A 17,446-nucleotide genomic window follows, 5' to 3' on the forward strand; every position below is an offset into this window, starting at 1 on the left:
AAAACATACTGCAGAAATAATCTACTATGACACCATTTTAACTGCCATGTCTTAGTGCTATGGAATCCTGGGAATTGTAGTTTTGTGTCACCAGAGCTCTCTGACAGAGAAAGCTAAATGTCTCACAAAACTATAGATCCTAGAATGCCATAGCACTGAGCCACAGTAAAAGTGATGTCAAACTGGATTATTTCTGAAGTGTGGATACAGCCCAAGCTTTTGATTTTAAGCTTTTGATCCATTATATTAATACAGAGTACAAGGCAGATCCGATTTTTAATATTGCATGCTCTTCCTCATCTGTAAAAATCACCGGCTACACGAAAATTGCCACAGAAAGTCATTAAAAGCAAACACTCTCCAGAGAAACAGAATTCTTAAAATGGTTCTTTATTCATAAACTTGATGCAAGTTTACAGATTTACCATACACTGCTAAATAATTCTGCAATGAAAATGAAACTCAATAAAAAATAAAAAGCAAGCCAAGTGTGCACCTGCCACTCTGCTAGTCCATTAGGATATTAAAGAATCCAATAATGTATTCAGAGTTTTAGCTTCAGGTTTTAAATGAGCTGTAGAAACGCTTGCAGAATTTGGCTTCTGCTTTTAAGGCTGCTAGCAGGATTTGACAAGAAGGAATCGTACGTCCAAATGAATAAGGAAAGAAGGTGGACGCCATCCACAGTACACCCTAAAAGGTTGCACAAAACTGTCTTCCATTAGGCCAAACATTTCTATTCTCATTTTCTGAAATAATAATAACAATAAAATTTTTTAAACAAAACAGCCTATGAGACCGAATAGCCTGAAGCCAAGTGCTTCAACGTTAAAAAGAAAATACAAAATTTACTTATTTAAAGGGGCAGGGTGAGCCAAGACATCTCTGGATGTCTAAACAACAACAAAAAGTGCATACACCCTTGTTTTGATCCCTGTGAACGCAAAGCCCTACACAAATTCAACCGCCAAAAATAAAAAAAAAACCACACCTGATTTTGTTTCAAAGGTAAGGCAATGATAGAGCAGTTACCGACCCACAGTAGTTACAGATCCAGATTCCTAAAAAAAAGGAAGAGCAATTCCCCATTAGTTTTTCAACAAAACCATGGTCACGACTATGGCGACATTTCAAAAAAGAGATACCTGGGACTTCCTAGGGTTGCGCTCCTTTAAAAACCTTTCCCCGCCGACCCCTTAACAAAGGAGTGTCTCTGTGACTTCTGCCAATTGCTCTTGAAGTTCATTAGTCTACAAACGATTGCAACAACCCGTTAATAGAGTCAACTGCCTAAAGAAGGTTTCTAGTATTTTAAATATCTTCAAGCTTTTTTATACCTATGGCTCCTTCTTGCAAAAGGAGATACAAGAGCCAACAGCTAGCAGACACAGCCCAGCAAAAGTCGATGTCCCAGTGGATATGACTAGTCACAAAACTCTATTGGCACAGCCTGGCTCTGCTCAAGCAGCAAGACAACTGGAGAGGATTTCTGTCCAGAAACAGTTCATATCCTTAACACAGCCATGGGGGGGAAAAGGTTTTAATGGTTTAACATTACAGTTCTCCTATATATTGTCATTACATTTGGCAACGTTACAAGTGCTTTCAACTTTCAGCCAGGAAAAAAACAAAACAAATCCAAACATCCCAATTGAACAAGACCTGAAAAACTTTGCAATGTATTATCAATCTAGCTTTATTTTAACTTGGTTGGCTTTAAATAAAATATATTGCAGTTCTCTGCAGTCCGCAGAGTGGGGGGAAAAAAAGTTAAGTGCATACAAAAATTGGCTGAGGAAAGCTCCTATTCACTGGTACTTTAATAAACCGAGAGTCTGGTTTTCAAGGAGTTACTGTCAAATTAGGGAGGACTGGTATGCTTAATCCAAAAGGACAATACAGGAAAGTCTTCTTAAACTGTCCAGTCCAAGATATCTGACAGAGGAGCAGAACTGTATGGCTGTAACTTATCCTGGATGTGTCAGTCTTCAGATTATCCACTAATTGTCTATTAGCTAGAATCTTCATTATGGCTGTTACAGGGGCATTCGTAGCTTGAATCTGTGTTGGAAGGAATTTTTAAAGTTGACATTGGTCCATGTATATGAGAAGTCCACAGTGTTAACCATCTTCTTTTGGAGGTGTGAACCAGCCTGCAAGGAAGTATAAAAAAGGATTAGGCACTGACAAATCTTCATTAAGTGATGGCAACACCGATTTTGCAGATGGATTTATACTTTGACACCATACACAGTGGCAAAGATACTAGTACCAATGCCACGACAGGGTCTCTCATCACCCACTTGACTACATGTACGTTGTTCATTGCATTCTCCAAATACACAGAAACTAGGTTTAAAGAAAAACATTTTGGCGACTACAAGAGATTATACAAATTTAAAGCGCTTTATAAATGAAGTTTAGTAATAATTATTATGCCAATACTAGACACTTCGGATACCATTTATTTGTATGTTTTTATCACTCCCAGGACTGTCAACCACTAAATTAACCTGCCATTCAGCCAACCACTCTACATAGGGCTACCCTTGCACCTAGTCCGGAAACTACAGTTAGAACAAAACATGGCAGCCAGGATGATCACTGGTAAAACTAGAAGTGATCATATTACACCTATTCTGAAATCTCTTCACTGGCTCCCTATTGGTTTCCGGGTGCAGTACAAGGTTTTGGTGATTACCTTTAAAGCCCTACATGGCTTGGTCCAACCTATATAAGGGATCGCCTACTTCCGTACAATCCACCTTGCACCTTCAGATCCTCTGGGAAGCACTCATTGCAACCCATAAAAACCAGACTAATGGCAACCTCCCAGAGGATGTTCTCTGCTGCCGCTCCCAGACTACGGAACGCCTTGCCGGAGGAGATCCGTCAAATAACCAGCCTAGACAGCTTCTAAAAAGCTGTCAAGACGGATCTCTTCCGGCAGGCCTTCCCAGAATAGTTCAATCTAATTTCTGTACTCTCCTTACTTTATGTAACCACTGCCTCTACTAGAAAATTGCTGTCATTTTAACAGGTTGAATTTTTAAACTGTATTGTATTTAATCCTGTTTTAAAAGGGGGGGGGGGGTCAATGTATTTATCGAGAGTATGTATTATTCCAATATATTCTAGTCATGTAAGCTGCTTTGAATTCTGCAGCAGAATAAAGTTTGTTTATTTATTACCCTTTAGATTTAATTAGGTTTTTATATTACCAACTCAACTACTCCCTACATTACATGTTTTTTTGCGATACAGAAATAACAGCTAAACTCCAAACCAAGCCTACTATATACTATTAAAAGAGGTCATCATTAATTCTCTTTCTTATCAGTTCATCTACATGGGAAAACCAAAACAGTTTTTAAAAAAATATGTGCCCTTTACTTTGTTCTCCCAATAATACATAAACCACCTCTTTATCTGAATAATCTACAGATTAAACCTTGGTGGGGGCTGTGATTAGATTTCTATCAGAAAGGTTAGGCATAACCATCAAATTAAAAAAATAGCTCAATTCGTATAGAACTAGACTGTGGGCAACTGTGGAAACATGCAATAAAGGACATTTAGATCACATGGTGGCTTCGGATGCACTTTTTGGTCTCCCTTCTCATGTTATACTTACAAAACTATGTGTTTTACCATACCATACACCATACATACCATACATACCATTTTTCTCATGTAACTGTACTAGAGATTTATAGGACTGCTGTGCTCTTGCTAGGTTATATTGGTTCTGGAAGAAAAACAATTGGCTTAAATGTTTATCCCAACAATGACAGAACAGTTCAGATATTGTGACCTGCTGTAGAAGTTAGTATTTTACCATAGCTGCCTAAAACTTGATTAAAAGCTGTCTGAAGACAGAATGAAGCCACTGTATAGCTTGCTCTGAAGTAGCGGTGGGAAACCTTGGGTTCGAATCCCCCACCCCAAGCTTCCAGTTTTGCCTTCTGAGGTTTCTCAGATAGCCATGTCCCTTCTACATGAAACCAGACACACTTTATTCCATTTGAAAAGAGCCTGGTAAGAGCCTGAATTATTCTTGACCTCCAGCATCACCACTCTGCTAAATTAATGTCTTAAAAGAATGACTAGTTCATCAAATGGCTATCCCTAATATTTTGCATTCCTTCTAAAGCCATTTTTATACCAGAATGCACAAACTGGCATTTCAAAGAGCTGAAAAAGCACACTTGATGGCCATTTACCTTATTTGCTCCAAACTGTATTCTGGCTTTTCCTTTGACTAGTGTGGCATTGATCTGCATGATGACTGATTCTGTGGAGTAGGCACTGCTCCAACCCTAAAAAGGGGGGAAAGGAATATATATTATATTATATTATATTATATTATATTATATTATATTATATATATAATTGTGACATGCTTTCTCAGTCCACCTTGCAAAATATGTATTGTCCAAATCAGTTTTCACTGTCATAATGTCAGAATTTATGTTCTAACTTTTACAAAGCCAAATTGCACATAGTTCCAAAAGGTGGCAATAATAATAATAATAATAATAATAATAATAATAATATAGCCACATAGTAGTCTTTTCAGCCTCCATTCAGACTTTGATAGTGTAGTCACCTGTTTAGTAAGAAGTTCCATGCATAATGCACCTCCACCAAGAACATACCTGTAGGACAGAAAGAGATGTTAGGAATGCCTTCCCCAACAATGCAACTTATGATTGTGATTGTTATAGCTTAAGCGATTATACAGCATCTGCAATGGTACACGAGAGCATTCTTTGTCAAGCTGTGCTTAATTGGTACTCACAGGTCCACTGCTGGGAATATTTACCTTCAGAAGAAAATGTACCTCTGGACAATAAACCTGATCACAATGGACTGAGCAAGTAAAAAGCTTCCTGTACCTAGGCTTAAGCTACACATGCACAGATGGTTGGACTGATGATTGAAAGGTGATTTGAAGCTCAAATCTTCTGTACAAGCATCTATCACCTCATAATGTTGAAGTGAGGTGAGTTACTCTCTCCAGCTTTGTAGGTGCCTGGGCTTAAAGTTGTGGTCAAGAAAACAAATGATGTTGAAATCATACCATCAAAGTTGAACTTGAGGGTGCTGTACTGTTTCACATTGAACTGTTTGAAATGGAACTGTTTTAATTGCTTTTTAACTCTGCATTGGATCTTTTTAAGTGTAGTTATAAATCATTTTACTATTATCACTTGTGCAATCCCATTTTGAGAGCCAGCATGATGTAGTGTTTTCAGCTCAGGAATAGGACCCTGCAGAATGAAGTTCGATTCCCCGCTCGGCCATGGGGACCTTAGGCGAGTCATACCTTCTCAGCCCCAGAAAATCACTAGGGTTGCCCTAAGATGGAAATGGCTTGAAGGCACACAACAACAAAATCCCATTTTAATGCTCATTTTTCCCTATATTTCAGCTATATTGTTTTTAAAAATTGTATGTTACCCTCGGTCCCAATTTTGGGGAAAAGGCAGGACATAAATATAACAGTAGTTTGCCTTCAGGACAGTTGACTGTCCCTGTGCGGACAGGTAGTGTGTGTGTATGTGTCATCAATTTCATGTAAGGAACAAATTAAGCACCTACCTGGGCATACTATGTGATTTCTGTTAAGCGTTGTTTCTAGCTATAGGCCATTACAAAGCAACAAAATAAAAGTATCTAAATCATACTGAACACAAGTAACTTGAGCTTTCAAACTTTCATTTAATAGACAAGGCATAGATCTATTAAGAGCTTATAAAGCTGTCCAGTGATTACTCTTAGGTTATTCAGATCTATCACCTTTACAATCCACTGCCACTTCCTTCAAAAGATTTGCTTAAATCTTTAAGCTGATGGTGTAAATGATGCAGTTTGAGATTCTGCCAACAGTAGAAGGGCCAGTTTAACAGGACTACAACTCACAACTCTGTATATGAAGAGGGCACAGTAGAGACATTTATCCTATTATTTTCTTTTCTTTTCCTATAGGAAAATCAGGGAGACGAATTGCCAGGACTTGTGTCTAATACACTGATACAACTGAGACTCAAACACATAATACATCTTAAATGAAGCAGGAAAACTTTTCTGCTTTCCCAATTGACTCTACAATGCAAATGATCTTTGTGTTCAAATCTCTGCAGATTTGGTGAATTGAGATGGTATATTTTTATATTATTTGTGGTTCTTTTTTGAGAAGTGGGGAGGGAAAAATATACTTTTATGAATTACTGAATGTGTATGTTAATGTGGACTGCAGATTATCCTGCTGACAATGAATTAACTTCAGACTACAGTGTTGAAGGTAGTGTTGATTTAGACAACAAGGTGGATGACACAGGCAGCTTTGGGGGAAGGAGTACAAAAACTTTCCAACAGGAATAAAGTTAAGAGGAGAGAAGGCTGCACTGGCTTTTATGCAGAAAGTCCCAAATGTGCCTTTCCAGTGGTCTCTTGAACTGCTATAATTCCTCAGTACTGGCTATGCTGTCTGGACTGATAAGAGTTATGGGCCGAAGACAGCTGGATGGCTCCAGTTGCCTAACCCTGCTCTAAATTATAAGTTACTGGGTGCGCTCTACTGCCAAACCACAATCCCTCTTTCCAGCTGAATCTGGGGGGAAACTTTGGTTTGTTTAGTTAGGATGAACAAGCCATGATCAAAATATGGTTTCCTATTATCTAGATTGGATCACGCATAGCATAAAGCTCCCATGTGACAGTGAGCAATTGGGGAACTGGTTGTTAAAATCTAAACCTGCAACACACAGAGGGTTACAACTTCTAAATTAAACAACAACAGAGACTGGCACCTACCCTCCAGTAAGCACAGGAGCCACCACTCTCACAAATGGAGGGTCAAAGGGGAAATTATCCTAAAACAAGAAGAAAAAAAATGAAGTCAAAAACTTGACAAATCTGATTCCCTGCCGTAGATAAGATACTGTAAACATTCATTCTGGAATCCCATGGACCTTTCTTCCCACCAAGTTAGTCTAAATCCTAGATAAGGAATATCTCACCCAGAAGGATATAATGCTCTAAATACACATTGCCAAAGGAGTAGATTTACATGTTGATTGGGGAAAAAACTACTTTCCTTCTTACCTTAAAAGAGAAATTGAGCAAAATATATTCTACACCTTCTTTTTCTTTTAAGACTTGAAGATCACTGTGCAACGGACTGTCAGGATCAACCCTGGCGATTATGAGAGAAGGAAGAAGAAGAAGAGCCTGAGTCATTCAGACTTGAATAGTTATTGCTGCTTTTGCAAAACATACTATGGGAAGTACTTTTCTTCCAAATGAAAAAAATCCGTTGTTTGCAGAGCTATGTGAATATGGGCCCTAGTGAACATGCTAGTGACATGCAAGAGCTTGTTTTAAGGGCAGTACTGAAGATAATGGGAAACAGGAAAGAGCTTGTTTGGCGGAAAATATTGAAAACACTGTGGAATGGGAATGCCCAGGCATTTTGATGGCAGGCTCAGGCCCTGTGGGGGGGGGGGGGGCTTAATAACTCGGCTTTTATAGATGCTACTTCCCTCCCATTGCAAACACCAGGTGTGCCAAGATCCATGTTCAGTCACAATGTGAGGAATGGATTCAAACCCTGCCCATTCCACATCAGTTTGAACCCAATTCACATACTTCACTCTCAATCAGCTATTTAGTTCCAAAGTATGGAAAGTAACTCTCAGAGCCTCCCACCCACCACAGTTGATGATGGCTAGAGACCATTCTGGAAGTTGCAGTCCAAAAAAAAAATCACTTTCCCAAGCTCTGAAAAAATAGAAGGTACACTGTGCCAAACTATGTGACAAAGGCTACTTCTAGATCAGACTTAAGACTGCAAAAAAAGAAATCCTCAAGAAGAAGGAAATCACGAAGAAGAGAACGTTTCAAGCAACTGGGTTTTCATGCCTGGTTTAGCTCTCTTCATATAAGCAGAAGAAATATAGATATATATAAATGGGGGCAGGATATGCACTTGGGTCAAAGCAAGAACCAATTTGGAAAAGAAATTCCTCCTTTGCACATGAAGGAATGCTTTTTCTACAGTGGTACTTACCGTCTGAAGTTCTTATTTCAAAAGTCTACTTTAAAAGTGAAGAAATGCACCAGCCAATCTGCCTGAACCTTAACTCTGATCAATATTTGGGGGCAATGCTATTCCTACATGGAAAGCTAAAACCACAGATTTAGGACACAGTTGGCTGGTGGTGTTAGGAAGAATGTGTACTTACTTTAGAAGTTTTACATGCCATTCATACAGGCTGTCATTTACGAGTTCCACTGAGTAAATCCCTATGGAAGATAGAAATGGAAAAGGGTACTTGGTTAGACCACCACTGGAACAAACACTCTTCATTTCTTCTTTCTGAAGCCTATGATTCAGAGCTCTAAGGAGCTCCTGTTCTCTTCAACTTCAGGAGTTGTTTGAGAGAAGCCAGAATGTCACTAAGGCATCCAAGATCCCCACCCCATTCTCATCTTTTGTTCACAAGAGTCAAATACTTTATAAAACTATATGTATATTGCTTAAATGAAGGGCATTCCTGAGCTGATCTGGCTAGGGAAAGTATCAGCTAAGGTTCCCAGGTCAGCATTTGCTATTAAATAGGCAAAGTTGCTTTAAAAAATTGGGGGGGGGGGGGTTCATTTTAAAAAACAAACAAACAAGTAAACATCCTGTGCCTTTTAGAATAAGAGACGCAAATATGTGGGAATGAACATCAACTAAGGGGTTAGGGAAATTCAGTATATATGCAAAGGGGAAACTGTATGAACAAAAGAACGACTAAATTCAGCTGGTATGAGAAATCTTTTGAACACCCCCCGCCCCAAAAAAGGCTGTCAGTCAAAGAAGGCAATCTGGAAGTGATGCTTCCCAAAGGCCAGGTCTCTTATATTTATGTATATAAATATTGTTTTTGTTGTAGCAACTTATGGCAACCATAAGGTGAAGCTATCACAGGGTTTTCTTGGCAAGATTTCTACAGAGGAGGTTTGCCATTGCCCTCACCTGAAGCTGACAGTGTATGTCTTGTGGGTTCTCATGGCTGAGCGGGGATATGAACCCTGGTCTCCAGAGCTGTAGTCCAACACTCAAACCACTGCGCCAAATTGGCTCTATCCCTCTCCCTCTCTTTCTGTCTTGAAAATATTCATTTTTTTCCTCCCTAAAATGCTAACCTTGATTTCAGCATTTCATTTAAAAGAATCCATTTTACGATGCCATTGTATATAATGGGACTTGAGCGTGCTTGGATTCTGGTATCCATGGATGGTCCTGGAACCAAACCCCAGTGGATACCAAGTGCCTACTGAATTATACATTGGAGGTTTTCTTATGGAAATGCAGGATATAAAGGCAAAAAAGCAGAAGGTAAAAGTTGTGATTTAAGAATAGTGTTTGCAGGCCTTCCTGATACCATCCAGGCAGCTAAAAGCTGATTATAATTAAGATGCAACTGGTTTAAAGATGTCAGGTATTTGCACTGGTTTAATCTAATGCCCCATCCCTACTTCTTTATGGTGCAGCAAGCCTGTTTAGACACACATAAGCCATTGCCAGAGTCTCTGAAGATGCCAGCCAGAGATGCTGGCGAAACATCAGGAATAAACTCTTCCAGAACATGGCCACATAGCCCGAAAAACCCACAAAAAACTATGGATGCTAGCCGTGAACGCCTTTGACTTCACACTGCCAGAGTACCACCAGAAAAGCCATAAGACTTGGTCTAGCAGCTCAAGCATTGATCCATACTTGACGTTTGTCATTTTCCTCTTTTACTCTTCTGATGGACCATTGTGTAGCACACTGACAAACATCTGACTTATTTGTATGCTGTTTCTAAGGCTCCATCTCAAAGACTTGCAAGTTCCAGCTCCCATTGCCACTGCTTCTTTCAGTAAGATGGCCCTATGGCAAGGATGCAAAGGTTGACATTCCCATTGAAATATTGCTAGACCCTTGATTCAAGTAGGCCTAATCTCACTGGTAGAGACTCATCAAGATCTCTGGCAGAAATCAGTTGCTGCTGTAACAAAAAAGCCAGCATGGCATAGTGGTTTGAGTGTTGGACTATGATTCTGGAGACCAGAGTTTGATTCCCAGCTCGGCCATAAAACCCACTGGGTGATCTTGAGCAAGTCCCATACTCTTAGCCTCAGGAGAAGGCAATGGCAATCCTCCTCTGAACAAATCTGGCCAAGAAATCCCCATGATAGGGTCACCATAAGTTGGAAACGACTTGAAGGCATACAACAAGAAGAGATCCTCTCATATAAAACAGTCTTTCTCAGAGTCCAACAGACTGGACTACAACTCCCAGAATACCCACTATCCAGACTGGCTAGAGGATTGTGAGAGCTTGTGTACAAAGAGTGATTTTTTTCTCGCTTTGTCCAAGCCACACCAGATGCCTCTCTTAAGAGCAAAGACTAACTCTTCCTCATGAGGATTACTACTGAGCACCCAGAGCTTATAAGATATAGATAGCTAACATTCTGGTACTAAGAACTAAATATCTTAAGGATGGATTCTTTCCAGCACAACTAGGTTAACCTCCAGATTTAAAAAGAAACCAGGAATGATCCATGAAGTGCACTGTGCAAGTGTTATGACTAAATGTAAAATCAGATGGATGCTACTTGATTGCTTAGAAAAGTGCTCAGACAATTCCAAAACTAGATAGTTCAAGTCTTGAACTGCAAAGTGTAACGTTCCACATTATCCATTCCTACTCAAACTCAATTGAGGGTTGTGTGAGAGGGGGATTTTTGTATGTGTTTTTACTAGAACCCTGAAGTGCACCAGCTAGAGCCAAATACAAAACTGTTGGCTGGGGGCAGCCAGATGCAAAACTAGGACATGGAGGGTAAGCCTGTTAGCCCAGAACAATGCATACTGGGATGAATGAATTCATAGTTGCTCCATATAAAAATCTGACATCCCCTCACCACCCCTCTTCAAGTCTTCTTCATTTCAGAAGACCAATAGGTGTGGGTTATGTTAAATGCTTTCCAGCCCTTCTGCTTGCTATAGGTGATGTACTTTTCTTAGGGATGTGTTTTTAATTGTACTTTTAATTCAGCTGTAACAGTTGATCTTGGTTTATCCTATGAGGCCCCACGACTCACAATTTTGAAAGAAAGGTGGGATATAAATGCAATAAATAAATAAATAAATAAATAAATAAATAGGCAACCTGAGTTTGAAAGTGCTAAGTTGATTAGAATGAATAAAGACGGGGTGGATCCGTGAGCAAAACACTCAAACCAGCAAAGGTTCAGATCTTCTTTTTTAGTACTTTGTGGCTAAGTTCTTATTAGAATGCTGGTAAAATATAAACCTAGAGGGGGAAGCATGCTGCTTTTCCTGTCTGCATGACACAAGTCACCTAGGTTTACCCTTCTGGTCCTTTAGTAGCTGTGGGCTGAGAGCCAGGCACCTTCCAGTTTCTGTCATTCAGCTGGGATAAAGACAGTGCTAGGAACAAGATAGGTACAAGAAGGTACAAGATACACCCTTCTGCAATGTCCTTAGCAGAACATATGCAGATGTAACCTGCAGTTACACCAGTATAAGTAACCAAGAGCATTCCACCCTAAATTAAGGGCAGACAGAATGTAGATTAGTGGATGATTCAAAGGGAAATACTGGCATGACTGCTGGATGATTCAAAGGGAAATATTGGAAAGATGGCTGGATGATGTAACAATGGCAGCCTTCTTCACTCTTCCCATGCTTGAATATTTTGTGCATTTCAATTAGTTTTGGTTACTCTCTGCAGATGTTATGGTACTCACCCTTCTTTTAAGCTTCCTGGAACAATGCCAAGAGCCAAGAACAGTTTGATATGGGTAATCCTGTGGGAAGTTGTGATATTTCTGCAACTGGAAGCATGTGCGTGCATGTGCGCACACACAAATATATCCACCACCACCCCTTTATTAACATCAAACACGATTTCTTTGCTCAGTACACACACACACTAAAGTGCCACTGAGGCCCCTAGATATAGGTTGACCTTGTGGAAAATCACTACTAAATAGTCTTTAAATTCAATACAGAGACAGCCCAAACAACGCTATGCCCTTTATTCCTCTGCTGTGCTATTTCAGGCCCTGGACTAAATGCAGAATGGACAGCCAGATAATTGGCTGGCTATGCCAGTCTATAGAAGAAAAACAGTGAGCAACTGTTTACAAAGAAAATGCATCATTTTCACAACCAAATGTCAGCTGAAAGAACTAGAGGTTACCTACATGTGTATATAACACAGCAAGATTTTGTGCAAGGTATTTTTTTATCTTGAAAGCACCACACTCTAGCATCTAGGGATGGGAAGATCAAATGGTTGCTTAGCCTTCAACAATTAGATTAATAACAGCAACAACAAAACTAGATTAGTTAACTTCCTGAAATTCTTTTGTCTTTAGGATTATTCAGAAATTTCAGAGACTAATACTTGTTCAGATAAAGATTTGAGTATCCCCAATTTTTCTTTTTTATGGTTTGGATTGTAATCATATAGGAACAGAAATCCCTGAGTGAACCAGACACAATTTGATGTTCATTAATGCTTTAGTTGGTTGAGAGATATCCAGGTGCTTGGTGTTTGCTTACTACGCATTCCATCTGTTACACTTGGTGAAAGTGTAAATGTCTTTGAGTTCAAAATTTAAAAAGTAGTTTGCATGTGCATTTTTTAAAACTCCATGCTAGAAGGAGGAAGCTGAACATTCTTAGCATAGATACTAAGACTGTTTAACAGATTTCAGATTGTGATACTTTTACAGTGCTACGAAAGCTCATGCTGCCAACTTCTTTCTTTCGGTTAGTCTCAAAGGTGCTACAAGATCTCTCTACAGGGCAAACCTATGTTCTACCTAGTCAGAAGTAACTTTCACAGTTCAAAAGGTAAGCAAACATAGTCCATAATAATGCATACTGCATAGCAATCCCATGCCCTTAAGAAAATTTTACGGTTTCTGCCCCATTAAAAAAAGTGAAGAACACTTACCTGTTTTGTAACTCTGTGACCTATATATATCCCTGAGTTCTTTCATAAGTCGATCTGAAGCCTGGACAGATCCAGAAACTGCGCCCTAAAAAGACGTGAAAAACTTGATTTTCTAGAATGTTTGAAGAAAGCTATCAGAACCATTAAATTCTTTTTAAAGTTTAGTGATAATCAGTATTGCACAATTAGTGCATTTGTTGAAGGACATTAACATCTAAACATTTTACAATCTAGACGATAGAAAAATTTATTCCTGGGAAATGGATTTAAATTTCTTATACCTGAACAATACGCATGAGAATAAATTGGTGTGTTGAAAAGACGGAAGAACTTTGGTTCCATATTTTTAGGATTTTCCCTAACTATGGCAGTGGGAAAAATTAGCGGAGGAGATCTTACTCGAAACAAGTATGACTATTTAACATACAGAATTCACTGGAACTAGACCAACAGCCACTTAGGTATCTGCAGGGGGGAAATGGTAGACTGACATCTACTTATATTTACTTACCAACATCTACTTACATTTAGGTGGTCTTGCCTTTGATTTTTCCGGATTTTTTCCAGAATGGCCAGGTTCTCTTTTTCAATGCCATCATCCTCGGACTTCTTCCCATCAACTGGTTCTTCCTCCTTCATATCATAATGATCCAGGTCAATGTCCTTCAAGACAAAATTAACACTATTAAAGCCTATTAGAGACTGATGAAGAGTGGGTGGAAATCAAGCAGATATGGACTGAGTCTCCCTTATCTGGAATTCTCGAATCTGAAATACTCTAAAAGCTAAAGCTTTTTGCATGGGGCTGAGATAGTGACACCTTTGCTTTCTGATGGTTCAGTGTGCACAAACTTTGTTTCATGCACACAATTATTTAAAATATTGTATAAAATAAGGTGTATAGAAAATATAAATGGATTTTGTATTTAGACTTCAAGGTATCTCTTATGTACTATATCTGCAAATAGAGATATTTCAAAATCCAAAAAAACTTCTGGTCCCAAGCATTTCTGATAAGGGAGTACACTGAAAGGTACTCTTAAGATAGGGGGCACAAAAATGTGCAGTTTCAGGAGGGAGGATACCAGTATCAGGTCAACGTCTCTCTCATGGCTTCAAGTCATTTTGCGCCCTTGGGCAGCTTAACCAGTGTCTGAAACATGAAGCAAAGATGACTGCAGGCAAGTGAATAAACATACTTCACCCATGTCTTCTTCCTCCTCCTCTTCTGATGTAACCTCTTCAGTCGTTCCATTCTGGAATACAACAAATCAGTTTCCTTCCTTTTAGAATTCCCCAAACAGAACAGCCACTGCTGGCTGTGGAATTCTCAAAATTATTACAGTAAGAATAATAAAGTAGTACAAGTGAGAAGCTTTCAAAATTCAAAACACACTCCACAAATGCTAAGTATTGTTATCAGAAATAGCGAACTGAGCTCACTAGAACATATAAATGCAGAGACTGTACCTTGACAAACTGTTGGTTTCGAGTAAAAACTTAAGAACAGTGAAGTTCCTACTGGTCAGAGATGAAGTTCTCTTAATGTGGCAGGACTGTGAAAGCTGCAGGTATGGGTCTGCCCCCCCCTAAAATTGGTAACAACTTTTGGAAAGTAAAAAGAGCGATAGAGTCCTGTATGTGGCTATTCACCGGGGAAACGTAAGAGAGGGAGGAAGAATAAGAGGGAGGAATTGTCCCCTCAGTTATTTGGCTTTCATAGAAGGACCACCAAGTCCTTTGCCACTGCACCCCTGCAAACTGTTCCACCGCTAGCAGAAAAGAACAGAACATGCACTTCTGAGATGAAGGGAATGGCTGCTTACCGTAACAGAAGCAACTTGTCATTTGCTCTGCACAGCAGTGACTTGCATCTTAGTCACTTTCCATCTCAGAAAGCAGCTTTGCCTTCATGACTGACTCCATCTGGAATACTGTGTCCAGCTCTGGGCACCACAGTTCAAGAAGGCTATCGACAAGCTGGAATGTGTCCAGCCCAAGAGGTGACATGACAACTATATTTAAATATCTGAAGGGATGTCACGTAGAAGATGGAGCAGGCTTTTTTCTGCTGCTCCAGAGACTAAAATACAAACCACAAACTACAAGACAAGAGATTTGACCTAAACATCAAGAAGACTTTTTTTTTTATTCTAAGAGTTTTACATCAGTGGAATAGAGTGGTTTCCAACATTTGGTCCTCCAGATGTTTTGGACTTCAGCTCCTAGTATTCCTGACTGTTCGCTAGGCTGGCTGTGGCTTGAGGGAGTTGAAGTCCAAAACACCTGGAGGACCAAAGGTTGGGAGCCATGAGACTGTTTGAGAGGGTGGTGGACTCTCCATCTTTGGAAGTCTTCAAACAAAGATTGGATGAGCATCTTTCAGGATTGCTTTAGTTGTGTATTCCTGCATGGCAGAGAACTGGACTTGTGGTTGTTTCTAAGTCTAAGACTGTGATTTTATGACTGAAGGGACTCCATGATGGTTTGCTCAGGTGAGTCTGTAGCTGGAACTCATAGTTATTTCCCAAGAACCGAATATTTACCTGGCCAGTAGGCAACGGCTGATCTAGCATTTCAACATCAGGATGCTGAGGAAGATTGTATAATCTGCAGAGGTCACATATCAACCGTTTCAGCTGTTGGAGAAGCTACAAAACAAATTAAAAGTGTGTTAACTGTTTGGTTTTACATTATATTAAAGAATGTTTATCAAACTGTCAGCAGAATAAGGACGTCTTGTTTTTCTACAGGCTACAACTAACAGGACAACCACATCTTAAATAAATGCTCATAATAAACCCACGGGTCTAGGTTAAGTTAGTTATTGATGCTATATTTTCTATTATTGATGTTATATTAAGTTACTGATGTTATATTTTCTGGTACTCAGATTAATAAAGTATTCCTTCACAACGGCACGTTGTGCTCTTCCAACTATTCTAGTTCAAGCACACAGGACCACCTTCTCTGCTGTGGTGCAAAATGGAACAGTTGCAACTCAAGTACACATGCTTTGTGTAGAAGTGGTTCTAAATTCAATCCACAGCATGGCTCCCAGTTGAAATATTTGAGAGCTGCTTCCAGTCAAGGTAGATATACTAAGCCACACAGATCAATGGACTGATATTAAGACAACTTCATATGATCCTAGCTAAAATTCACTAGACCTACTGCCTATTACCTCTCCGCTAGTATACAAAAAACTTAGAGGCCCTGCACAATCTGATGCCTTAAACAGTACCTTACTTAGCTTATGTGCAAAATTCAACATTGCTTGGGCTTTTCTGAAACCAAGCTAGATATTTTGATCCACGAGGAACAATATTAGCTTGGAGAACTACTTTAATAGCTTGCCAATGTATCCCTGCAGGATTCAACAGAAACCCAAACACCACTGCATTAGAGGGAATCATTAAGCATATGCTTCAAAAAAATTCAGTATGTTCACAGTGAACACATCATTAACAATCCCAGATCTGACGGCATATTTGGCACCAGGAAGGTTTTCTCTGCAGTCAGATTAGATAGTAACACAGGCTTGTTTTCCTCCCCCGTTTCCTGAGGCTTGGCTCATTTACTTGGGCCATCTGGAGCCACCTGCTTGGCAAGCATATGGGTATGGAATACCTTGCTTGCTTGCTCCAGCCTTCTCAGGTCAGGATTAAGCACCTTTAGACTGGCAATTACTTTTCCTTTCCAGCCCTATGAAAGTTACGGCTTTTACACAGGCAGAGAAAGAAGCTATTAAACTGGACCTCAAATGCCTTTATTTTGTGTAAAGTGGTCCTTAATATCCACCGAGTTTTGGTTCCAGTATCCCCCCATGGATACCAAAATTCGTGGATGCTCAAGTCCCATTAAATACAGGGGCATAGTAAAAGGGAGTCCCTTATATAAAATGGCATAATCAAGGTTTCCTTTTTGGAAATATATATATAATATTTTTAAGCCATGGATGATTGATTGAATCCGTAGATAAAGAATTTGTGGATACAGAGGGCTGACTGTACATGTATTTTAAAAATCCAGAATTTCAGTATCTGTCGGAACAACATTTGCATGTACGCACAGTGGGGTACGTGGCAGACGACAACCCAAAAGAAGACAGACAAACAGCCTTTTGTCTTTCAGAAACTAAGTGTAACCTGAGCTTTGCACCCATACTGGCATAGACCAACAACATCTAAGAGTCAAATGACAACCTGTGACTACCTGGGCATCCCCGGCAATGTGTCAGAGGGCTTGCTTCTTGACGTTCTGGTCTGCAACCGACTTTCAGGATGCTATTTTTAGCCTGCAAACCTCCCCACCTCCACCACCACAATATTTCTTTAAGTACCTTTTTCAACAGAGAAATGTTTAAGAGAAAATTCAGCGTGAAGGTAGTAATGAGGATATCTGGGCAAAAT

General features: G+C 39.6%; 1 protein-coding gene across 1 annotated transcript in view; it reads right to left on the reverse strand.

Annotated features, from left to right (window-relative positions):
• Window positions 1–374: 374 nt before the first annotated feature.
• LOC149307182 (ubiquitin-conjugating enzyme E2 Q2-like) overlaps window positions 375–17,446 on the reverse strand; it is a 35,337-nt gene continuing 18,265 nt past the window's right edge. Inside the window, exons 3-13 of the mRNA XM_089538556.1 lie at window positions 15,581–15,685; window positions 14,234–14,290; window positions 13,560–13,697; window positions 13,035–13,119; window positions 8,250–8,310; window positions 7,111–7,201; window positions 6,820–6,878; window positions 4,610–4,658; window positions 4,224–4,319; window positions 3,682–3,748; window positions 375–2,153 (exon numbers count right to left, since the gene is read on the reverse strand). Of these exons, the coding sequence (XP_089394682.1) occupies window positions 2,122–2,153; window positions 3,682–3,748; window positions 4,224–4,319; window positions 4,610–4,658; window positions 6,820–6,878; window positions 7,111–7,201; window positions 8,250–8,310; window positions 13,035–13,119; window positions 13,560–13,697; window positions 14,234–14,290; window positions 15,581–15,685 (840 nt within the window). The 3' untranslated portion in view covers window positions 375–2,121. The remainder of the gene's footprint in view (window positions 2,154–3,681; window positions 3,749–4,223; window positions 4,320–4,609; window positions 4,659–6,819; window positions 6,879–7,110; window positions 7,202–8,249; window positions 8,311–13,034; window positions 13,120–13,559; window positions 13,698–14,233; window positions 14,291–15,580; window positions 15,686–17,446) is intronic.

The sequence above is a fragment of the Sceloporus occidentalis genome, unplaced genomic scaffold (genome assembly GCF_023333645.1).
Source record: "Sceloporus occidentalis isolate IW3139 unplaced genomic scaffold, rSceOcc1.0.p SCAF_9, whole genome shotgun sequence".
Classification (NCBI taxonomy): Eukaryota; Metazoa; Chordata; class Lepidosauria; order Squamata; family Phrynosomatidae; genus Sceloporus; species Sceloporus occidentalis.